At 43.1% G+C, this 25,323-nt stretch overlaps 1 protein-coding gene across 1 annotated transcript; it reads right to left on the bottom strand.

The window, feature by feature from the left end:
* Nucleotides 1–4,718: 4,718 nt before the first annotated feature.
* Nucleotides 4,719–23,736, bottom strand: KLF5 (KLF transcription factor 5). Its single transcript, XM_068676111.1, has 4 exons — nt 23,329–23,736; nt 21,108–21,978; nt 19,951–20,010; nt 4,719–6,688 (listed from the first exon to the last, which is right to left on the bottom strand). The coding sequence occupies exons 1-4, from the start codon at nt 23,560–23,562 to the stop codon at nt 6,510–6,512; spliced, it is 1,344 nt and encodes a 447-aa protein (XP_068532212.1). The 5' UTR covers nt 23,563–23,736; the 3' UTR covers nt 4,719–6,509.
* Nucleotides 23,737–25,323: the final 1,587 nt, after the last annotated feature.

The following is a 25,323-nucleotide window of genomic DNA, read 5'->3' as shown; positions in this document are numbered from 1 at the left end:
GCTTGTGAAGATATGCAGCAGAGCCTCAGGCTTCCTGCTGTTAAGGACTCAGGTCACTCTTATCCCTGGTCAGGACCCAGAAACTAGGTATTGTCCTGCCTAAATCCTCTGGGGGTCTTAATGTCAAAGCTCTCTGGCTTTGACACAAACTTCTGGCTTGCTTTCTGCCTTTATACACGATGAAGCTTCTCACAAGCTGCCACTGCTTTTCTTTGCACAGACAGTGCCTTGAAGGGATTTGGTGATGGTGGTCCTCTTTTATCCAACGATAACTGAAGGAGGACAATCCTCTGGTGGCCAGGACCATGGTGCCCATTCCTGGTTAGCCTGAAAAGGCTGAAAGCCTGAATCCCTGACTTCTTAGGAAGCTCACCACTCTACAAACTATTTGGACCCAGAAAGAGGACTCCACAGAGTTTATTTTCATCCTCCTTGAGGCCAGAGAGAAGCAGAGAGCGCAGGATTCGTGGGACTGGAAAAAGAGAACAGCAGAGAGCACGAGTACCCAACCTTGAAGCTTGGGTATTGACCTGGGAGAGCATGCAGACTGGGTTTCGGGTCCCTCTGAGGGTGCCTACGTCCTTTTTTTGGTCTAGTGATCCAGCCCGATGCGTTGGAAATAATGACAAACCACAGTAACAATAGCCAGCTAAACCAAACAAGTATAAACAGAAACAACAACTGAGGCTGGGAAGAGAAATGGCCTTTGGGGATATTATTTAGAAGAGACTTCAGACTTTGATTTCCCAGGCAGAAAAGATGGCAAATCAGCCAATGTGACTCCTCAGTTCTTGAGAAAGAGTCAAACCACATTTTCCTAAAGCTTCCTGTAGCTGAAGCTGTTGTTGAGATGACTCTACTACAGTGAAAAAGAGTGAGGCAGGAAAATGGGATGGTCAGCACAAAAAAGCAAGTCTGAAAACCCCATGACTCCACACTGAACAGCTGAACATTTTTGAGCTACTGCCTCAGTATGAGAATCCCCCTCGGCATCACATGCCTTCACCCTGTCCCATGGGAAGGAGAAGGCTCCCACCAGTTTCCCGAGCCCCACGCAGAGAAATAAAATCACACTGGGTGCAAAAGTCGTTGTGTGCGTAGTTGTAGAGTGTCCTATATATTGACACAAGCACTGTACGTAAGGAAAAAAGGAAGTTTGCCCTGGTTATACAATACAGCGTAGAGAGGCTGGCAGAAAGTAAACAAGCTGTGCTGATATTCTTCGTGCCACAAAGAGAAGTGGACAGCGAGGAAGACATTTCTTTCCAGGTTCATACCTTCTTCCTGTGACACTCTCATCTCACTCCTCTGCCAGCTCTTCACAGCCCGAGTCAAAGAAAAAAGACACACAAATGAAAAAAGGAACAGACACAAATTTCTGAAGAAGAGAGAAAAGCTGTCACACTTCCAGGCTGTTTTTCCCCAGTTCTTGGTCAGTGCTCTGTACACAGCTGCTTCTACCATTCGCTTCCCTGCAGTTTGCCCTCTCAGGGAGAGCAATCACTGCTGGAACCTGAGCTAGGTGAGATGTGCGTCCCTGCTGGGAGCAGGAGCTGGCACCCAGCTGGTGGGGTGGGATGGGATGGGATGGGATGGAGCCGCAGTGGTAGCTGGAGACATGGGAGCAATGAGGAATATGAATTAAACCTGAGACTGATGGGCAGCAGAAACAGGGCCGGGCAGAGACCAGGAGAGAAAAGTGGAGGTAGGGGAAGAGGAACTGTGCTTTGACAAGCAACACTCGAGACTTCAGTTCAGGTTGCTGTCTTGCGCAAGCTCTCCTGCAGAAATAAATCATGTTTTTAGCTTGCCCGGCTGAAGATTTACTTTCTTTTTCTTTTTCTAATTAGCTTTGTTGTTGTAACTGCCCTTCCTTCTCCGTACAGCTCTCTCTCACTCTCTCCAAAAGAATTTAAAAGACTTCAAAATAAAAAACAAAGAACCTACTCATTGGAAACAGAAATTCACTGTTGCATTTTCCTGAGTACAGTGTACACAGCTCAGGGAAAACAGACCTTTACATTTCCCTAATTGTTTAGAAATTCCACGAGGAAACATAGGAACATCCATTTTATCCTCCCCCTTCTGCTCCTCAGCTAACCTGTGGATCTCTCTGCCATCAAACGCTTTCAAAAGCAAGTGTTTGCCAGGAGTCAGAATTAAATTGAATATTCAAGCGAGCAGGCACACATACACACAGATGCCAATATGTATTTGCATACATATTTATATATAAACAGTACCTATTTTTAAAAAGCACAACAACAACATCAAAGAAATCTTTGGAACCACTGCACGTCTCGTTTGCCATAGACGGGACTTTGTAGACCTTTCTCCCTGGTCTGCCGTAAGTTTCTCCAGTGGCCTGTGTCAGCTCAAATCCCAAATCCCAAACAACAACATTTGTGGGGGTGCTAGAAACACGGCAGAGGACAACAACAGCATAATGGTTAGTGGTGAAGGAGAGGAGGAATAAGTAAACACAAGCAAAGTATGCAAGTCACTTGATTAAAAGCATATCCATTGGGCTGCTTCTCCTGCTTACATTGGCCAATACATTCCCTCTGCCTTCTTACACGTAAAGTGCCAGGATGCATTATTCAGCACATGAGTAATTCACCACATTCTTCTGGATAATAGTTGTTGAGCCGGACTCTCTTTCATGAAGGTCAACAGCAAAACCATTGTTGTGGTTGTATAGCATGGCAGAGCCTCGTGGCACCTTACAGACCAGATTAAAACGAGGATCCTTGAGAGGATCCCATTTAATGAAGGCCACAGGATTCCCATGTGGGCACAGAGGCACTTCTGCGGAGGATCAGGCCCTCAGCTAATATAAAAACCACAGGAAGGAACTCAGCACCCAGTGGAGAGGACAACGTTGCTTTCACGTGATCACTAGAAAAGCCAGTTTGCCAACTGGATTTTCCCTTCACGTGGAATGATAATTTGAGAGCTGGATTTGAGAGTTGCCTCAGCACCTCAGGGGACTCTGCGCCAACTGCTTCAAACAAACCACGCAGAGACTGTGATGATGCTACCTCTTCTTGCAGGTTTTGAGATCGGACGGGCTGCTCAACCGCTGTTTTAATACCATGAGCCGTGGAGGTAGCACTCGCCAGTGAAGCAAGCTTCTCCGCCTTCAGTTCTGTAATGTATTCCAGCGCATATGTCTGCTCTTCGTGTTTCTGTTTGTGTTAGGCTAAGTGCTGCTGAAGTAGATGGGCCTAATTATGGCCTTTCATTCAAGATTAACAAGGAGCCATTAAGCTGGTTTATGCAAGCAGGTAGCTGAGCAACAGAAACATCTAAAAGGAGCGTGAGGAAACGTCAGAGGCTGAAACCATGCAATCAGCGGGCCTTCGTTGTGGAAAGGCATGAGAAACACAGAAACTGGAGCTGTCTTCATCTACAGAAGTCCAGGAACAGCCACTAAACCTGCCACCGGTCCGATCCCAAATGGGACGCGAGTTATTTGGGCTGAGCCAAACGGCGAGGCTTGGCGCACCGAGCGCCCTGGAACACTGCTGTTATTTACTTCACCCTGGAAAATAAGCAGGAAAATAAGCTCTGGTAACTCTCTCTTAGCTGTGACAGCACATGAGTGATGGCCAAACTCATTGCCAACTTCCCCTACTTGCAGAAACACTCCGAAGAAACACTGCGCTTTTTCTAATTGCTGGATCAAAAAAGGGCAATGCGGCAGTAATGCTGCTGGGAATTATCGTTCCAGGCCTCCAAAACATTGCTCTTGTATTTGCGGTTATGCAGTTAGGTTAGACGCAGGCAGATTTCCTTGGTAATTAACCAGGGCTTCACTGACTTTACTAATGCCTATTCTTGGTATTTTCTATAAGGAGGGGATTAGTCAATGCATGGAACTGGTTTTATGTGAAATGGAAGAGGCTAATTAAGAGAGAAAAATCAATTAAAGAAAAATCAAAGCTAGATCATAAGGAAAGAACTGAGACATACAGGAATGAGAGCCACAGTTTACAGGACAATAATTGAATTTTGAGTAAATTGGTAGTTCATTTAATTGGATATATGAATTTGGAATAATAAACAAAATTTAAAAAAACTTGCATTGGTTGTAAGACCTACTTCATTAAAAAAAGTTCAGTGTACCCATTTTCTTTAAGCTTGGCAGAAAGGATCGAAACACATTTGCAACCCCAGATCTGAACCCACACCAACTTGAATTTCTAAATTGAATCGTACTTACATCTTCTGAGCAAAAATAACAGAAAAGGAGACAGCTGTGGAGGGCACTTCTTTGGGAGCCTCCTGTTTTTCCAGAACATGGAAGGAACTTTGTGGAGAGAAATGACTTTTGAGCAACGCTGTAGATGGGTGTGAACAGCTTTTACCTGATTTGAAAGTGGGAGAGAATTTGCATACTTTTGTATGCACCCAATGAGTATTTTTCCTTTCCTATCACATGCCTGTGGATGGACTACTGCAACTGTTCTCAGCCTACTGCACACTTCCTTTAAAGTTCTGGTGGCAGAAAAGCACCCTGAAGTTAATACTTCACATTTATTATTTTAATCATGGCAGGATGCAGAAGTGCTAGGTACTTTCCAAAGAGACAATCCCTGCTATGAAAGAATATGCATTCTTATTCTTAATTAGCTTAATATTGCTATGATTTCCAGTTTGTAATGCAAAAACACAGAACTGTCATTGTCAAGAGCTACAGAGGGCACACACACAGGCACATTAGGCACTTTGTTTTATTTTGCAAAAAAAAAAAAAAAAAAAAGTCTTTTATATATAAACCATTTCATTCTCTCTCAAAACATTCTACAACTATACAGCTGTTTGCTCCATCATTTGCATAGGAAATACCACAATACAAAAATAAGGTAGGGGGAGGCAAAAGAAGCAAAACAGCAACCAATTTATGCATGTGTTTCCACGTATAAACATTTGAAGCCTTACAAAATTATTTACATCATTTGTCAACTATTTACATTAAGAGCAACATTTCTAACTATAACAAACAAAACTATAATTTATCAAGTATATGTAAAATTGTCTTAAAAAAAAAAAAAGAGTCTATCATATACCACAAATAAATAAAGACAAACAACAGTTTTAACAAAGCTAGGTTTTCCTGCAAGACCCTTTTTTGGTATTTTGATTGTTTATTTTACCCTTTGGTTGACAGCTTAATATTACAGCTTGTGAACTCCAGACACTTTTACTACGTTTGTTTCATTTTCTCCTGTTGCCTGGCCAAATCCTACATGGTCTAACCTCATCTTTGGCTCGTCACTTACTATTTCAAGGCTGAACACTGTGGATCAAAGTCATTGTTAGCATAAAAGGGCACCACCTCACTGACTTCAGTGGAGTTTCAGCTACTTTTGTCAGCAGTAAATTCTCCCGTGTGTCCATCTCAACAGTGGATTAACTAAACTGCACTGTAATTTTAAATAAAATTACTGTATCCTTTGCCTTCTAATAAATTATATGCAATATCCACATGAAACTAGATCATACTCGTGCTGAACCAGCTTAACATGTCTGTATATGAAAATTGCATCCTAAATCCTTCTTTTTAAAGTGATACTAAGTTTAGCTTATAGTAAGAGGTTTAACATTCTGTATGTATACCATAACTATCCCCACTATGTAAGCTTCCAACATTTACTTTACAGTTCATTCTAAATGTTCCCCCCTTTTAAGCAATTTGAAAACGAAATCCTGCTTTGAATATTCAGTGCACACCATTTGAGTTAACAGGTACAAAACATCTGAACATTTTGCTCATTTCTCTTAAGAAAAATGAAGCTAAGTTGGTATTGTTTTGAGAGGTATTTAAGTAACTTTTTTTGTAAATGTGCCGTGTTATCAAATGTAAAACAACTGTTTTTTTTCAGGTAATTCTTAGAAAAATTTTGTATTAAACCTAAAAAGCTGATTTGCATATTTACAAAATCTTTGTCATAGCAAACATGCAACATACAGAACAAAATGTTTTGTTCTATGGCTGTTTATGAATTTTTCTATGTATTTTTTCTCCACAGAATGATTTAACATTAAAAAAAAAAAACAACAAACACAAGTACTAAATATGTCCAGTAAAAACCTGACAGATTACAATTCATGGCTTTTCCACTGCGTCCATTCATGTGTAGCCTCTCATTAATTCATTTACTAAACACTGTCACAATGACAGTGCTTTGGTCGAAACACCACAAGAGAAAAAAAAAAGTGTAATGCTGCCATGTGTCAAGACATAATACTTGTAAAGAGATGAAACCTGCTGACTAAAGCCATATACATCATGAGAGCAAACAAATGACTTGAACACTCCGGTATTGTGATACAGTGTCTTCCCTTTTTCTGCATAAATATACAAAATATACATTTCCAGTTGCCTTTGAGATTTCTTTTAAATGGATAATCCATACTCAAAAATTAAACTCATTTTAGTTGTATGTCGAGAGTCAATAGGAAATTGCATAGATACAGAACTGCCTCAGCAACAAGTCCAGCTTTCAGTTCTGATGCCTCTTCATGTGGAGAGCCAGGTGATCAGAGCGAGAGAAGCTGCGGTTGCACACAGCGCACTGGAAGGGCTTTGCCCCCGTGTGCTTCCTGTAGTGGCGCGTTAGTTCGTCCGAGCGTGCGAATCTCCAGTCGCAGCCCTCCCACGTGCACTTGTACGGTTTTTCACCTGGAAAGACAGAAGGCAGAGCACTGTCAGCTGTCGCTCCGTTTCCCGGAGAAAATCGGCGTGAGATCGCACCAACACTGCTGCTCAGTTTAAAATGAAAAACAACAACGAAGTGGGAACTGATCCTTCCCAATTATTCACAGGCATGTTCAGCAGGCCCCAAATTAACAACCCCTTGTCTATTTCAGCAAATTTTGCACTTGAACCTCTGATTAATGCTTCATTAAAATGGCACCACTTCAGAAACTTTCAAACATAAGCTTACTACTTATTGAAGTTAGAGACAGCTACGGCACAGAGAACACAGGTTTTAAAAAATCCCTGCATGAGAAATATGCTTCCTCACATCCATCTCATTATGAGAGGGAGTAGAGAGAAGGTCTCGTAACAGTCAGGCTTAGTTTGTGATTGAACACTCGTACCTTTTAAAAATTTGTAAATTAAGTTAAACTGAGCTTTTTGAAAAGCTGAAACCAGTCTGAAACTAGAAGAAAGATTTCTATAAAGATTCCTTACAGTGTATAGATCTGTTTAAGATCTTCTGATGTGCGAACAAAGGTGCACAGTGTGTTACAAATACAACTGGGATAATATTTTCTAAAACATCAGAGGCAATAAAATCTTGTGGTATGCTGGTTTGGGCCAGCTATATATAGAAGAAAGCATCTAAAAGACCAAAGTCCTTGTTTTCAGAATTAAATCTCTACAATCAGGTACTTAAATAGGTGTATTTTAGAGGTAGCAAGTGCTTGCTTGTTTCTATCGGTCTGTGCTGACGTAGACGGAGCATGGCATCTTGCTACATTACAGAAAATCTGAATACAACTTTGAAGTATCCTGCTAGACCTAAATACACTGGTCCAACCACCCAAAACACTTGCATTCATCCATTTTAAAACTATAAACAGGGTACTTGAAGCACGTCTATAATTTATGGACTTGTTTGTTGAAATGGGAGAAACACGAAGCCACGAAGTCAAGATGACTTCTATGTGAAAAGAGAACTTTACATGCGGACATACACCTGCTCAGGAGCTGGTATGGACATGATGTCACCATACAACTAAGCTTCATATAAAGAGCCTAAGATTACCTATTTATAGGCTATTGGTTGATGCTGGTTGACAAAAACACCTTTCAGTTTGCAATCAATTGCTATCCCTATCCTTTATATTTATTTGATCCATTTGGCAAAGAGAGAAAGAAAACTGAGCTTATGCGAGCACTCGGCAGTAGCTTCACCTGAAGCAGAATCAGACCAAGGCTGGGCTTTCAAAAAAATGCTTTCCAATACAGCTTACAGACCTCCTTTCTCCCTCTCCATTTGGTCTCAGACCTTTACCCTCGTAGTTGCAATCCTATAGTGTTGTGGAGTGACTCATCCTGTTCCCTGTTTTACCATCACGTTAGCACGTGGAAAAAAAAGACAAGCCAGTATCCTGCATTTCAACTGCTTGTTCTGCAGAAAACACCATTTGAGAAACTTTAGAACAGCACTCCAGAGTCTCTTAATTTTCATTTAAACGAAATCATGGAACTGGTTTTGTCTGTGAGTTTGTACTGCTTCTTCTGATCACCTAAGTAGTAACTTTCCATCTACTAATAGCAGTAAAGTCATCTGTTTGCTCACCATGGGGAAGTACCTTCATACTTGCAGAATGATCACAACTAGAACGAGACCTCTAAAAGAAAAACGAACCAACTAAACAAGATGCCTCCTCTTTGCACAAAAGGCAACCAGGATTTATTGAAATCACAAAGGAACGATATCAAGCCTTAAGAAAACAACAAACCTGGGGCCTGGAATCACCTCCCAGAGTTCAAAATTATTTGACAGATGGTAAATCAAGACCACAATTTCTTACAAATTTCTGTCATGGTTGAATTTATCCTGCCTGATACCAACCAAAGACTGGAGTGACCTACAACATAGGGTATTTGTGTTTGTTCCATGCAATGTTAGACTGCAGGTTAAAATACACATCTCATTCAAACACAGTGCATAATGCTTTTCTAATGTCAGAGTAGCCAGCCGAGATAATGCATTTGGTCTTCGTGGCAAAGTGACAGAAAATATCTCTATTCGGTGCTCAGGATCTTTTGCAATATATACATCATCCTTCATTTATTTAAACTGGGTCTTGTAAGGTTTGCACTGCTGATCCACAGGAATAACGCTAGAGTGATCTCCTGTGAATATTTTTTTTGTGTGTTAAAATACACAGGAGTTGCACAAAAGTGTTAATTTTGCATTTGAAACACCTTAACCCAAAAACAGTGGGTTTCCTTTTCTCCTTTCTTTCCCCTCTTCCTCCATATCGGCTTTAAGCTCTTCTAATCAGATATTTCTATCTGGTTTAGAATTATTCTTTTTTAACCTAAATCCAGAGTAGTCTCATTAAGATGACTCTGTAAGAGCTTCTGGACAATCTTTAATAAAAACTTTCACTTAAAACTGCTGTAATTGTCAGTTGTAACTGCCCAGGCTCGTGATCCCCAACAAAACTGCCCAGAGAGAGCAGATCAATAGATGGGTCTCTGTATACTCCCAAGGTGTTTACCAATTTTCAGAATTGGCCATGAGAGAAATGGTTCAAGAAGACAGGAAGATAGCAGTTAGCATGTAAGAGACCAGGACTGCCTGGAATGAAATGGATGAAACGGAGACCCGGAGACTAAACCCATGGTTTTGGAGCTTGGTGTTGAGGAGGTGTATGAAGCATGTAGAAACTCACTGAGTGCTGCGCTGTGTTGTATTGAACAAGCAGTCTCAGAATTGTCCCGTACAGGTAGTACCTGACTCTAAGACCAAACAAAACCTCTGACCTCCCATTCTGACTCATTTGTGACAATACAAGTGGTGCGAAGACTCCTGGCATACAAACCACCAGAAGCCAGGACTGCAGTGAATGGCGTGGCTTGCTGGACACGACAGGCTCCCAGTCAATGATGAATTCAATGGCAAGACCCCCACCAAACTCCAGGGGACCCGGGTTCCCTGAGATATATCTAGAAACTTGCACAGCTTACCCCACCGCAGCAGTCACCTCACCTTGTAACGCTGCCACGGCCACAAAGAGCTCCTGAAGCTCAGGGGAAAAGCCAGGCGATGGGGCAGCGGCACGTGCAGAAAAGCCCTGCTGCCTTCTGCAGACCTGAGCTGAACTGAACAGCGTTCAGGGGATGCACAGAGGGGAACAAGCTGGTGCCTTACACAGATTGTTTTAACAGTGTTACTTTTATGTACTGGAAATTAAAGCCAGAATGCTGCTTTTAACCCCTGCTTTGGCTACCAGTAAGAACTGGAAAATGTATTTTTAGCGCCAATATAGAGGCCCAGATTATTTTGAATAAATCCTAGGGGTAAAATACTGAATATCTATGTTTGTAATGCTAGTTTCCGTTGGAAAGTTCTATTTAAGAACTGAATCAATTTCAAATGTTTTCCTTTTGGGCAAGGAGGAAGGGGGGCAAGAAGAAGAAGGTGGAGATTATTTTCACTCCTTTAAAGAAAGCAAAAGGACAACTAGCTGGTAGCATTTGCTCTCTCCCGGTCTATACACATGCTTTTTGTCATTTAGCAGAAATAAGAATTTGGTTTAAGTTCTTGTGGCAAGGGAAGAGAAAAAAAAAAAAAGCCTCATGTTACATTTTCTGAAGTGATCCTACTGCTTTGCTACACTGACTTTAAAGCACTGAGCACTCCGGGCTGGAGGATTTATTTTAAAAAAACAACAACAAACAAACAACACAGGTATACACAACAAGGGACACTGAACCCTTTATCCAGTATTTTCATTGGCTACATAGTAATGTAAGATTTGTTTACTTTAATGATTGTGTGAAATACAGTAGCTGCAAAGTCTCAGAAATATTTGGTTTTCCTCCAGCAATTTAGGACTTCTATAGGGTGTTAAACCAAGAATGCCATTGGTCATCAAATATGAACGCAGTATAGCTCAGTTACTGGAACACGATCACTGTATCAAACAGATATTTCACTGTAAAAGCAAGAAAACAGCTAACTCCTCCACTTCAGGGGAGCTTCCACGGGATTTGTTAGAATGTCAACACTGTTCAACTAAAACACCACGGAGGAAGCTGGTACCGATTTCTAGCCAAATAGCACACTCCAGCCCTTTCTTCCCAAGCCAGAAATATTATACACAGCACTTCTGGGAAACAGAACTGCTTTCCTTTAAATTATACTTCAACAGGATAGGGATTTCATAAGTTTAATTGGATTTTTGCATAACCTCCTTCCAGTATCACTGATTTAAAATATTTTGTTAGGCTTATACATCCCAAAATGTATTTTAAGTTCTTGAACTGTTAATAGGCATCCATTCTACAGTTTTAAAAATAAATTTGTAGAGCATGAGAAACAGGCTTGTACTCGAGCATAGAAATTTTAAGTACTAATGTTTAGTTTGGAAGCTCTTTTACAGAAAGCACCTAACAAGAGATAAGGGGGTTTAGCCTGAAAGAAGACTATTTTTCTTGCGATGTGTTTGTCTGCCAAATATATATATATATATATATATACACACACACGTATATATATATTTATATACATATATATATATACATACACACACACACACACAATGCCTTAGGATTGCAAGATGTCAAAAAGATGTCTGGATATCTACATATAAAACGCTGACCATACTGGCCACTTTGACACACAAACTACCCCAAGGTAGATCCCAAGGTTTGGGATTCATGCTGATACCTCAAAAGCATTATCTGGGCCGGTGAGTCACAGCGCTGGCTCTTCTCCTTTTAATTTATCTTCATGCGACACGGTAGTTTAAAAATACACCAAGTGCTTTCCTAACATTAATTCTATCTACTGGCAGTGACGGTAGTTCCCATACTCATGTGGGTAAGGTACAGTGCCACCCACGGGGTGGATGATGGTCATTCAGAAAACACCCTTTACCACGTTGACCTTGTTCTAGAAAATGTTTCTATTTAAGATGCTGTTTGGAAAAGAGTCACTGAAACCCCCCATTAGCAATGAATTTCTCCATTAACAAAAAAGTAAGCTTCCTCACCTCACCCAAGAAAAGACTTGTGTGACTTTATTTTTGTAACTCACTACTAGAATTTCTTTCCTTAAATATAAAGCTGCAAACATTATGGGCCAGATTTTTCAAACCTAAAGTTAGTCAGCTGCATTGGTATGCAGAAACACAAATACAGGTATTACACCCACCGAAACCTGCAGTGTCTCTTATTTTCTGTCAGAGCTATGAGCTTCTTTGAGGAAGAAAAAGCAGCACAGCTTTCAAACTGCAAAAACACAATGTCTGATTACAGGCTCCTAAGAGTATAAAATGATTCCTCCTCCCAGTTTTCCGTCTTTTTTATGTTACTCGTGTTTATCATGTGCAAGCTACCTAATGCTCCGTGCTTTAAAGAGCATTTGAGACCCACCTAAGTGTTTGCAACTACGGGCGAAGTAAACAGGCCTCTGTCAAATGGAAATGCAAGGGAGTGCCAGCAGCCTCCACACATCTGACAGAGCAGGCACGGTGACTCCAGCGACTTAAAAAGGGACAATTTCACCCAAGGTCCTACATTTCAAGGCTGCTGCTGGACATGACAGGGAACAGAAGACACAGCCGACGCGAGTAAGCTGGCTAGAAGATGAAATGCCCGTTCTTGTTCTGTAGGAAAGTGTTTTCACCTGGTGGTGGAGCAGGGGGTGGGGAAGGGACCCCTTTGAAGTTCTGTGAGGAGGCACGCATCGCCTCCATGAGTCACTGACAAAGACAACACGTTTCGGCTCTCTCCGTGCCATATCGCTGTCTGGCATCTGCCTCCTCAGGAGCGAGAAGACGGACGTGTCTGACAATAGCAGAAAGCCAGCCCCAGAAAGCCCAGACAACACGTAATCCTGGCCCAAGCAGCGGCTGGCCTAGCTTTGGGGCAAGACTCAGACCCATCGGTACCACAAAACACCATGCCCCACTCAAATTAACTTTCACAGTGCCAGGCGCTAGCCTTGAAACACGTGCAACTAGGTGTGATAAGAAGGTGGGAGGAAAAGCAGAAGTTTCTGCACTGTAGTGATTGTACCAGTAGGTACCTATGTCCTGTCCAGTTTTAAAACAGGCTAATGAGAGAGATTTATCTGGCCCCCAAGTTTTCTGTCACATCTTAGAATTAGTTGTCTTAGTTCGCTGACATACTACAACCAAATTTTTAGAAGAACTAGGAACAAATGCAGTGTTTTTCCTCCGTTTTAGCTTGCCTGAAATAGCTCTCCTCTAGGTTACAGCATCCCAGTTTTAAACTCCTGTCTCTTCCCAGCTGACTGAAATCAAACACAGCTACTTCTGTACCCTTCTGCTCTCATTCAAAATAAGTTTTTACCTCTGGAAGCTCACCTAAAGTTGGACCTTCCTTCTGTCATTGACTAGGCGTTGCAGTTGTTAAAAGCAGATTTTTAGCTTGCATTTTTGCTTTCATTCAAGGCTGTTTTTTCCCAGAGAAAGAACAGAAAGCTGAAATTTCAAAACAAATAAAAAAAAAAACTCAGCTGCTTAAAAGCTCTTTCGTGCATCGAAATTCTCTGTGTTGTCCAAGACGGAGAGGGATTAGAAGGCTGACAGCGCACAAAGAGGTTGAAGGAAATCCAGCTTATTTTGCGAGTGATGAAATAAATGTAGTCCTTGAAACATCCAGTCCCCCGGTGATATGAATGCATAACATATGCTGCACATTTAGAAATGTGATAAAAGCCTGTGCCTAGTATAGTAAGGGCTAATGGGTGACCATTAAGTGCTATTTCACAATAAAACAGGATTTTAAGGAATCCCGTAACAGAGTTCCATTTGGTAAGCCCCACCACTGATAAATCAAGTAGCGTTTGATCTTTCCAACAAAAGCATGAACAGGAGAAAAGGTAACTGTTTGGTAAGCAAATAGGACAGTCAAAAAACCTTATGCATCATTCCACTTCTGACTACAGCTATGTAAGGGCAGTATCTTTCTCAGAGCTCCCACCAACGCCCGAAGCGCTCTTGTTTTGCTAAGTGTTGTCTTACGCAGTTCAAGGATTACTGGGGAATCTTGACTGGCCTGCGAAACGGTTTATTTTCTTTCTGGCATAACATTCTGTCTTAACAGAGGTGGTCTCTCCACAAGGAGATATGCAAACAAAGAGGAAAGGAATTTTTTCTAAGTAGGTTTATAAGAAATCCATGCCATCTGGGGTGCATGGCCGTGTCTACAAGTTCTGTGCTGAAGAACACATTTCCTCATCCACGCCTGTGGTGCAAGAACAGCTCTTTAGCTCTCATACCAATAACACTGGCTCTTGTGTAGTCAGATAAGAGGTGCTCTTAAAATGGAATTCATTAAACATGTACTGTAGACTTCCAGATTTCCATCTACTGTATGCACACACAAAAAAAGCTGAAAGCAATACATTAAAGCTATTTTAATTCAAAGCGAAGCGCTGTACACTTGCCAAAATCAAAGGTTTTAATATGTCCTTAATCAGAGTTGTTAGAGATCACCGAATATAAATAATGCAGCCTGACAGGACAGGAATGCTGCTACCAAGATACTCAGACTAAACTAGGACATTACTTACATGTTTCTAATCTTTCACCGATGGGAGGTGCAGGTCATCTAACAAACAACAAACACCGCCACTCACAACACGTTCTGTGGAACCAGGAATCAATTGTCCAAGTCAAGCTCAGAAATTAATTACAATAAGGAATGTCTAATCAAATAATGGAAAGTTTTAATCACTGGCAATTGCTGTGAATCTTGGACTATATTAGCGTATGTAGGGCGGTCTCAAAATGAACTATATTTAAATCCGGTCTCTTAGGTCAACAGTTTCCTTATCAGGAATCAAATATCCTGGAACTGAAGTTTAATCCTCTCAGGGAGCAATTGACAGAAACAACAGTGTTTTTTTGTTGTTTTTGCTTTAAGCTTTCATGCTCAGAGAGACTTTCTAGGCTTTTAATCAAAAGGAAAATGTCAGGCTTTTCTTTTAAGTATCTCAAGTCTAGCAGGAGTATCCCTCACCTGACACCTTGGAATTTCATCCCTGCATCCTAAAAATGGAGTGCCAGACGCTGACGTGAATGCCCGGTAATATTTAATTAAAACTTAGCCTTATATTGCTAAGACTTCACCCAGAAAAGAGCAACACATTCAAACATGTCTCGTTTAGGTTATGACTACAGATAAAGAACTGAATCAATTAATCCAAAGGTCTGCAATCATCCACAAAGTGTTTGAAAAATGCATTATTTTCCCTTAAACTGTGGTTTGCAGAGGAAAATAATGTACTTCCATTTCTCACACAGGCAACTAATGGATTTAGCAGAATTCATAAATAAAAGATACCAACATATTCTCCAGCAGTGTCTAGCAACACTGCACTTTAATGCACTTTGTCAACAATTTTATTTAACTCTCCTCCATTTTTCCTTATTCTCTCTACCAATGACGGCATTTACTGACATCTCTTTAAAGTATAATCTGCACAACTGACTCATTCAACAGTTTAAAGAAACAGAATCTGCATGGAAATATTACTTAATGGCTATTTTCATGATCCAAAAGATTTTTCCAAGATAAAGTGTTGCTACAGACACAGAAAACTGCTACCATGAGCGAGGCAGAGCCTTGTGGAGCTTCAGTTCTCCACTCGTACAACACGAATGAAATCCTTCCTTTAATTCTCAGGACGATTCGAGTCAATACGTGGTTTTGTGAGGTGCTTTATTTCCAGTAGGAGTCCAATACTGCTCATCTTTCCTTCTAAAGAACAGGCATCCTGAATGCCTGGCAATGCCGTATGGTGCCACCATTAACACGCATACATGTACAGCTATGGCAAATTCAGAGCACAAAGTCCTGAGGACTGCTGAGGTCTATTGCACACAACTGGTTCTAATTCTGGTGTACCATCACAGGCTAATTCTGGATCGATTGAGGCAGAGATCTAAATTAAAATGAAACGTTTAACACCTTGAGGAACTGCACAGGATAGCAGCTGTCCCGTGCCTATGTAACATTTGAAATAACCAGGGATAGTGGAAGTATTTTGAGTGCATCTCATTTAGAGAAATGCCATTTCTCTGGAGTTATCTCGGCTTCCACTTCCCATCACCAAATACAAACTAGATCTATAGATAGAGATGAAATAGTTCTGCAGTTAATGTTAGAAACTATTAATGGCAAACCCACCATGTGATCAGAGAACATGCCTGTACAAAGACTCTGTATACGGAAAACCAATATGCAGCTGGAAAACGTCCTCGATGTGTGCGCCTTGATGTGTTCAAAACAGTGACAGATTTTCCTCTAAAAAACATACACAATTCTCAAGAATGCAGCTGTTCATGGAAATAATAAAAAAACACCCTAGAGCCAGCAGCTCTGCTGCAGTATCACAGGTAGGGTACAGGTAGGGCATTCCAGGTGCCTGCATATCAAAGGCTCAACTTCAAGAGTCCCAAATTTTTACACATAAAGAAATGCAACAGGCAAAGTTATAGGACCGCTGTTTCTAAAGGACAGTTTGATATATATATGTGTCTACTCAGACATCACAGAAGAGATCTCTAATGAGGTTTATCTGCAACCGGCAACCAACTGCTTTGCGCTGACATTTGGCACGTTTTTCTAGTTGGACACAGAGCTGTTATGCGTGTGCCTTAAGGTAGTTTTCATGCTGGACAGCCTGCAATAAATGCCTAACACCCCCCCCCACATTATACACACCAGTTGCACAATACGAGTTATGAAACTAAACTCGTTCCATGACTAACAGGTAGAATCATTTTAGAAGAAAATCCCTGCTTCAAGATGTCAAAAAAAAATCCAATCTGTTTTGACAGATGCTCCAACAGGTAGTTCAGCACGCTGAATATCACTCTGCCCATTTCAGGAAGAACTAATACCGAGTTAAGATAGCACGCTGAAGTATTTAAGCTATTCAAACATACTGGACATCTGCTCCAGAACTGCACAAAGATGGACGCACAATGTTGTGTTATCTTTGCAGCAGCTGAATATTTGCTTATGTTCCATGTTTTGGGTTACCAGTTTATCAACAGCCAAAGTTTACTTTGCAATTTACATATGCTAAAGCATTGTCTAAAGGAAGGAAAAAAAAAAAGTATGCCTGCATCAGCAACTGGAACATTAACCTTGCTTAGCTGTTTACATGAATATTGGATTCCAAATCAACAACGAAAGCGTGAATACAGAGTCCAGCATAATTTAATTAGATAAGAACTATACCAGTTTATACCATCTGACTCACTGCAAGGTAAACACCTAAGAAAAAAAAGTACAGGATTTTCCTCTTGCATGCTTCCTCCGGTTTTATTTAAACATAGAAGTCTGACATGTTCATATTTGGATTCTAAGAAAGACTATAGCCTGCATTCCACCTATCAAAAATAACATTTTCCTTAAGTTTGTTCTCAAAGAACATCTATTAGACTCAGTGAAAGCCATTCAGCAGAGAAAGACTGCTAAATAAATACTGTGAAAAGGCTGAGATTTTCCAATACAAAAGGAAAACCATAAGGTCTGTCTTGACTTTTAATGGCAGACAAACTTTGCTGCAGGCTCTTTTATTTTAAGATGACAGATTGCTGAGAAGGGCGGGGACTGGTTGGGATGAGAGAGAGACTGCAGCCAATTTTAAAAGGTATTGTTAAGAAACTAAGAATAAGGAGAAAACAACTTCAGTGGTCCATGATTACTAAAGAACGGGTTTAGCCAGATAAACAGGTCTGCTATCCCTGAAGGGATTTGAAAGAATATCACACACAACTTTATTAAAATGGATTACGTGACAATTACTTCAGACTTTGAAGGTAAAAGCTTCACAAGTCTTTAAAAAAATAATAAATTAAAATCAAAGCTCAATAAACACCGTATGAAGTCATAGTTCTGGGGGATGGGGTGCACAGAAAATGGACTGTATGCACACACAAACACACCCTCAAATCCAGTCCTCCGTATGAAGTCCCTCTCCTCTGAGGTCAGCAGGGAGATTCCCCTGCAATCCTCAGGGAGCTGGGCCCCCAGCGTAACTCAGTTGCCCTGAGATTGTGTCCACTCTCGTTAGCTAGCGTTCAGTTAATTGATTTATGTGGTTTCGGGTGCATCAGAGATCCTGCTCGTTAATCGACACATTTCAGCCGTAAGTTATGAGGGAGATTAGAATCTGTACTGGAAATCTTCAAGTATTAAATGAATATTCAAGAGAGTTAAACTAATCCAAACTCTGAAATAATGCAGGTAACAGGATATGGACTCGCATTCTTGCATGTTAACACTTTAGACAGTTTATCCCTTCATTCACCTCCCCAGAAGACCCTTTGTATTCCAGGCTTGCCTAAATTCACTAGATTTTTATCTAAAACAACATTCTTGTTTCCATGAATACATCAGCTTCTCTGACCTTTGCACATTAATCCACATTTCTAAGGTCAAACATCTATAAGTGAAAAAAAAAAAAAAAGTGAAGGTAACAATAAACATTAGTGACCCTAAGCAATGTACATTAATGATGTACACATACTTCTATGCGCACCAACACTAACTTTTAAAACCTAGTCATTACCAAAAGTACAAAAAATACAGATTTATTTTAAAAAGGGAAAGGGTACATTTCAAACGAAGCCTAAGTAATGCTCATTTTTAGAGTAGAATCTTCTGCCTAGTTATTGTAGAAAGCAAGTGACATATTTAAAACTGAGACTCAATTGCTGGCTGAAATGCGTAAGTGCACGGACACACACTTACAGATTTTTTATTAAAGAGCAGTAATATAGCACTCTGTGACATTATTCAGGTTTATAGCCTCACAAAACGTCTTTATTACGCTAGTTGGTAATGAGTGAATTTATATGCATCAAGAATGTGTGTTCTTGTTTAGTCTAATACTACAGTTCAGCAATAATCCCTGTACAGTTGCTTTTAACTTTTTACTGTGATTGCACCACAGATAACTCTTTCATTTATCAAAACAAATTTTCCATAGTAACATTTAGCCTGGAGATACTCGATTTCTCTACAATAAGCTAACGATACATTCAGAGCAGCTGCTGAATACACAGCCTTGTTTCCAGAGATACTGAAATATTTTGTTAGATCATAGCTCGTGTTCTGTTCTGTTGACTTTTGGGTTAAACTTAGGTGAAATCCCAGTACTTGAACAGCACAACCACAGTGTTGACAGCCTGCTTCACTAAGCGAATTGCTTGAACTGTGACTCCTGTTTTGCTCTGGATTGATGTTTACACGTAAGAGTTTGCATTCGCACTCCATTTTAGAAGCAAGAGTAGTAGCCCTCTCATTTTATTTCCACAGAGGAAAACAAAAAAAGCAATTGTCTTTTTACTGTAAAGATTTAAGATCCCAGCAGAGAACTATCCTAATAGCTTCAAACATGCTGTTGGGGAGCTAGGTATTTCTCCCCCTACCTCCCTTTCTCGTCATGCCTTCTGTCTACATGGGTCCACTCTCAGGGGCAGACCCTGTGAAGTTTTGCCTTCAAATAACTGTTCTTTGAAGGCACGGCTTGTGCGTGCGTGGATAAACAAAGCTTTGTCCTGAGCTTGGCTCGGTGCAGGCCCACGAACTGGGACTGTCTGTAGCTGCAGGCAGAACTTGATCAAGGTACAAACACAAATGTTACACACAAACAGTTTTCATTTTCGTTTCCTCCATTTTAATGTCTTTCACCAGCAAAAAAAAATGAAATGAAGCCTCTGTTCTTTTTACTGTAGAACAATTTGTCTTAAAAAAAATAAAAAAGCACACTTAATGCTAAGGGCTACTTAAATGGAGATACCTGGGGAATTTTCATGACCTTTCTGAAAAAAAATAAGTAATTCCAACAGGCCAAAGATAAAGCTCAGAATAGAAAATTCTTTATTTAGATAAATTTTTAAAATTAGAGCACTTACTATGCTGAATTCATTATTCACAGGAAGCGAGTCCTATTTTTTGAAAAGCAGTACTTCCATCTGCTTTATTCTTAACTGATTTGAGTTTCGTATTGTAAAAGGTTCAACAAAACTGCATTAAGAATAAGAAGAATTCTTACTGGCCAAACCCGAAACTTTTCTTAACTGCCAGCCTGATCTCATACCACTCTACAGAAAACAGGGAGAAGATGGCAGATCAAACGCTTCTGCCTTTACAAAAGATGCATAGCCTATTAATGAGCAAGACCCAGCGAGAGAGCGAGTACATACCCGTGTGAGTTCTCAGGTGCGCTTTTAAGTGAGAAGACTTTGTATAAACTTTCGTGCAGCCTAAAACAAAATAAAATAAAATGGAAGAGAAATGTTTCAGTAGGGAGAATAGGAACACTTCACATTACATTTAAACTTCCTCATGCAGTGCTGAGGTACTATCTGGAAACATTTAAGTTTATTACCTTCTGGCACCATAATCATTTAGAAGTATAATTTAATATAGAAAGCTCCTAGGAGACATTGCTTTACATAGGAAAAAAAAAAATGTTTCTGGTAGACTTAATACCTTCTAATGTAGTGTAGAACAATCTACGTATAGTAACACCTGCTACATAAATTAACAACTCAGAGACAGACTTTTTTTTCTTAAATTTCCTAAAGAATTTGCTCAAGCCAGTCTGTGTTGTTGTTACCCAGAACTCTACATCACTTTTCCATTATGCAGTTATCATGCTGCACACCGATCAGGCTATACACCACTGTGAGTAGTATTTGTAAAGGGAAAGAGAACCAAGAGCCGCGATTTCTAGGTGTGCGCAGAGCGGTGTCAGTGTCCCACACCTGGCACCATGTATTACTTGAAGGAAAGGTTTGTAGAGTTAGATTCCTCTTCCAGTGCAATTTAATAGAAGGATAGGCTCGAAGGGAATTTATCTGTAGACAATTTTCAAAGGTAGCTTTAATGGATTTATCTAGGCAGCTGAATTCCCTATTTGTACCAGGGGAGATACAGCCATAGCCTTGGCTGCCAGGAACTGAAGTGAGTCTTTCAGCGTCAGATTCAAGCTCAGCTTCTGCTCCATCACAGGAGCTGGAAAGGCAAAAGCATGAGCTGGACAGCCACACTGACTTTAATTAGAGAAGGTTTTTGTTTTTGTTTTTTTTTTACTATGTTTTAAATGGAACACAACTTTTATAACACAGGAAAATGCGCTCAGGAGTTTAAGAGGGTAACAAATGACACAAATAAAATGATGTGCATTATTTAAAGAATGTAAATACACACCATGCAAAATAAGATGCTGAAGAAAAAAAAAATCTATTTTAACGAGAAATTATTTATTTCTCTAAGCATACTACAGCTGAAAAAAAAGACTGTGATTAATCACTCTTTCTTATCACAAGAGCTCAGTTTTCTGGAACACATTGCTTACCAGGATAGTCACAGTAGTGAATGCGTCTTTTCTCCAAATCTGGGTTACTTCTTCTGTTGTATCTGACTGGCTGGATGTTCTGGGGAGTTATTGGCAGAGTTGCTGGTAAATTCGGGTTGTGAATTGCCAGCTTGGAAGCTATAGTTGCGGCATATGAGGGAGGAGGGGTTAAATTCTGTAGCATCTCTGCTTGTCTGTCTGGACTCCCAGGCTCTGAGCTTGGGGGCGAAGGGGGGAAGTAAGTGGCCTGCTGCTGAAGAAACTGGTTTGGCATGGTGTAGGTGCAGGGGGGAATACCCTGGAACTGTTTCATTGCAGTCTGTGGAACCGCCGAGGAGAGGGTGTTAAGGCCTGCCATGGCTGAGGGCATGGAAACATTGCTAAGGGAGTCCATGACGGCTGCCTGAGGAGTCGTGGTGGGCATATCTAGATCCGGCGAGCTCAAGAGCTGATACAACTGGCCTTGCTGGGGCGTGACGGAGAGATGAACGTCTGGAGTTGGAAGCTCCTGCTTGATGAAAATGTTGTTCACGTCGGGAGTTTGGTGAGAGCTGAAGATGCTGGTAAACTCGGGAAGGGCCTGAGTAGGGGCAGGGGCTGGGGCAGTAGTTTCACTCTGGTGGCTGAAGATGGTGACGGGTTCGGTCTTGATGTGGGTTACGCAGGGTCGCTGGGATTTGTACAGGCCAGTTCTCAGGTGACTAATGTCGGGGAGGAAGACGTTCATGTTGATGCTGTAAGGCAAGCCTTCACTGTCAGTGAAGAACTGGTCTACGACCGAGGCACTGTCTCGTCTGTACTTTTTATGTTCAGGGATGACCGGGACGGGCGGGAGCTGAGGTGCCAGGTATTTCTCCATTTCACATCTCGTCTGCAAAAAGAAAATGTAGGATAACCCCCATGACTTGTTACCCACTGAGAAACAAGACGGCACGCACGTCGCGTGAGGCTTCAGAAATAAATAAATAAAAAAAAACAAACAGTGCTCCTTAGCCAATCCCGAGTTAAATACAGGGGAAGTTTTAAATAAAAAGCTGCCTTTTATAACCGGGAGGCTAATCAACATCATCAAGAACGGGAAGGTAAAGTGCCGGCACGCAGAGCAAGCACCAAGACTGATCCGATGCCTGGGCGCACGACAAACTTTTCATCTTTTATGTCTACAAGACAGCACTACAGGGAGGACTGACAGGCTCCGTGCCTAATCTACAGATCTGGCGCTCGGGAATTCGCTGTTTAAGAAGGCTGCTGCCGATCTGCTTCGCCCGCGCCGCTTTGAAAGGCGAACTTTAAGCAGCCACATCCTCGGCCGGCTCTCCCAGCGCTTCAGACGATGTTTGGCCACATCTGATTCCTGCGCTTCCAGCATTTCTCGGGCTCGGAAGAAGGGCGTGTGGTGAGAGACGCGGAGCGCGAAGATATAAATAACACCGAATAAAAGGAGGGCGGGCTGGCTACCCCAGCGCACCCCTCGTGCGAAGCGTCCCGGGGACTACGCTCAAAAGTTAGAAATGAAATAAAATAAATCTGCACGGTGTGTAATTGGTTAACAGCGGGCTCCACACGTCCCTATTCATGCCTCGGTGCCGTGCCGGGAGAGCTCTTTAATTACTGGGGATCGTTCCCTTGGTGTAGTGGTGCGAGGGAATCCGTGGGTGGCGAGCGCCTGATGCATGCCTGGTACAGTCATCGGCAAAACATTTATCGTGCACTCTCCAGTGGGCAAATGCTACATTCCCCCTCGCCCTGTCAAGAAGACGGCGCTCATTCCAGATCCGTTTAGCACCCGAAAAGAGAAAGCAGCTGCCAGGCAGCAACCCCTGCCCCAGAGCGGCTTTCGAGCCCTCCCTTCAAAGGCAGACCACCAGAAAACACAACAAACACACCGGCCCGGCGCTTTGATCCGGGGCTGCCCTAACACGCCAGGCAGCTTTTTGAGCTTTTTTAAAAGTTTTTGGGTTGTTTTCACTCCTCCTTCCACCCCCCCCCCTCCTGTTTACAAGCCGGGGGCAGCTCGCTTTGAAGCCGAGCCCCCAACCCGCGGCTCCCCCAGCAGCCGGGATCCCGTCGGGATTTTGGGACGGGCACGGAGCCCCCCGCTGCGCGTCCCCCACCCCAACGCGACCCCACCCCGGGCAGCAGCGGCGACTCCCAACACACACCCGGCTCCCCCCGACCCTCTCCTTCCTCCTCCTCCTCCTCCTCAGCCCCCTTCCCCTACCTGCACCATCTCCTCCGCCGGCAGGGTCGCGCCGCCGCCCCCGCCGCCCCCCGGGTGCTGCTGCTGCTGCTGAGGGGGCGGCTGCGGCGGCGGCTGCTGCTGCTTCATGTCCTCCCCGGGGAAGATGGGCGCCTCCCTGGCCCCCAGCACGGGCTTGAGCTGCGCGAACACCGGCTCCTCGGGCTGCTGCACGGCGCCCAGGCGGGCGCTCATGCTCAGCACCCGGGTGGCCATGAGGCGAGGCGGCGGCGGCACGGACCCAGCGGCGCTGGGCGCTGGGCTCTGGGCGGCTCCGGCTCCTGCTCGGCTCTCGCTGCCCGGCAGCCCCAGCCCGGCGTGGCCCTCAGTGCCTCCGCCCGTACCTGGCCGCGGGTGTCTATCGGGCGGCACACGCCCGCCCCTATTCCCCCCCTCTCCGCCCCTATCTCCCCCTCTCCGCCCCCCGCACCCCACCCGGCGCGGGGAAGGGGCCGGCCCTCAGGGCCCGCGGGATGGCGGCGGGCTCCTCCCCGCGGCACGGCACGGCCCGGCCCGGCGAGGGGAGCCTCAACAAGTGCCCGGCAGCCCCGGCCCCCTCTGAGGGGGTTTTAGTGCCATGCACAGCCCTCCGCGGCTGGGTGTAGCCGCCTTGCCCACCTCTCGCCTTCAGCAGGGTGGGGGGCGTTAAAGCCGGTCGCTTCAGATTTGTTATTATTATTATTATTATCGATATATTTTTGTCCCGGAGGCAGCTCGTGCTCGAAAGCTGCCGTGAATAAATGTTGGTGCTACCGTGTCCAGTGTGCTGGGGAAAGCGCTGCGATCAAAGTGGCTGGGAGCAGGGGAGAGGAAAAAGGTGGAAGAAGCGAAAAGGGGAGAGGACAAGGCTGAGGCACGCTGTCGCTCTCTCACCCCTTTTTTACTCTTTCTGTGATTATTTTTTCCCCTGTGGGACAAGGCGAGTTTCTGTCCGCGCGCTGGTTTTGAGGTGTGGTTTGGGCGCAGAGCGATGCCGCTGCAGGGGCAGGCCAGCGAGCGGGGCTCCCTCGGGTTTCGCCACAGGAGGAGGAGAAGGAAGGAGGGACAGAGCCACAGAGGTTTCACACCGTCTGGGAAAAGTACAGCCTACCAAAAAATAAAAAAATAAAAAATAAAAAAGGAAAAAAACACCCAAACCTTTCCACCCTTCTGTTGCCTTGCGGTCCGGGTTTGCACGGAGGGAATCTGGAGAAATGTTGCCCTCCCCACATCCAGCCCCTGTCATCCACAGACACGGCCCTTTTTCCAGTGCAAAAACATAAATAGCATTTTTTACCTGGGCAGCCTCGCACGCCTCCCAGCCCGTGCGAGGAGGCTGTTGCAGGGTGTGGGTGCAGAAGGCCGGTCAGGGAGCCCGGAGGAGCGCAGCACAGCATTTGCTGCACGAAGCGGCTGGCAGCGTGTAGCTGCTTGGTGCTCCTTGCTGCTAACGTGGGTCCGGCTGCTCCCGTCAACGCAGCCCTTAAAGTAGTGCAGATTTCCATCCACCGCTAGCACGTATTCAGCTCATACAGTGTGTTAACTTCAGCGTCCTTTTCCCCAGGACTCATCGCCAGCATTTTTTTTTTTTTTTTTTTTTTTCCATTCCAGCCTGGAAACAGGTGTTTAGCAAACAGGTCTCGTTTGGGGTTTGTGCGATGCCCCTCGCATAACCCTGTTTTCTCCCGGCTGTGGTTGTGACCCTCGGAAATGACAAGTTTGGGGCAGACTGCTCTGTAACAGCTTTAAAAATGTGCTGTCTGCACCTTATTTCAGCTGTAATTCTCCTAGAAGACCAGCGGGATCGCGGGGCTAGGCAGCATCTGGCGGAGCACATACGCCCGTAACTTTCAGACATTTATGTAAATTGCATGGCTGTAGTAACTGAAATGTTTCTGAGACTTGCACACTTTAATTACACGCTTTGCCTCCGTCTGATTAAATGAATGATAAACAGATAATTTCAAAATTGTTTTTTTGTTTTGCTTTGTTTTATAT

This window comes from Anas acuta, chromosome 1, assembly GCF_963932015.1.
Source record: "Anas acuta chromosome 1, bAnaAcu1.1, whole genome shotgun sequence".
Lineage (NCBI taxonomy): Eukaryota > Metazoa > Chordata > Aves > Anseriformes > Anatidae > Anas > Anas acuta.
This window is presented reverse-complemented; position numbering and strand designations above follow the sequence as displayed.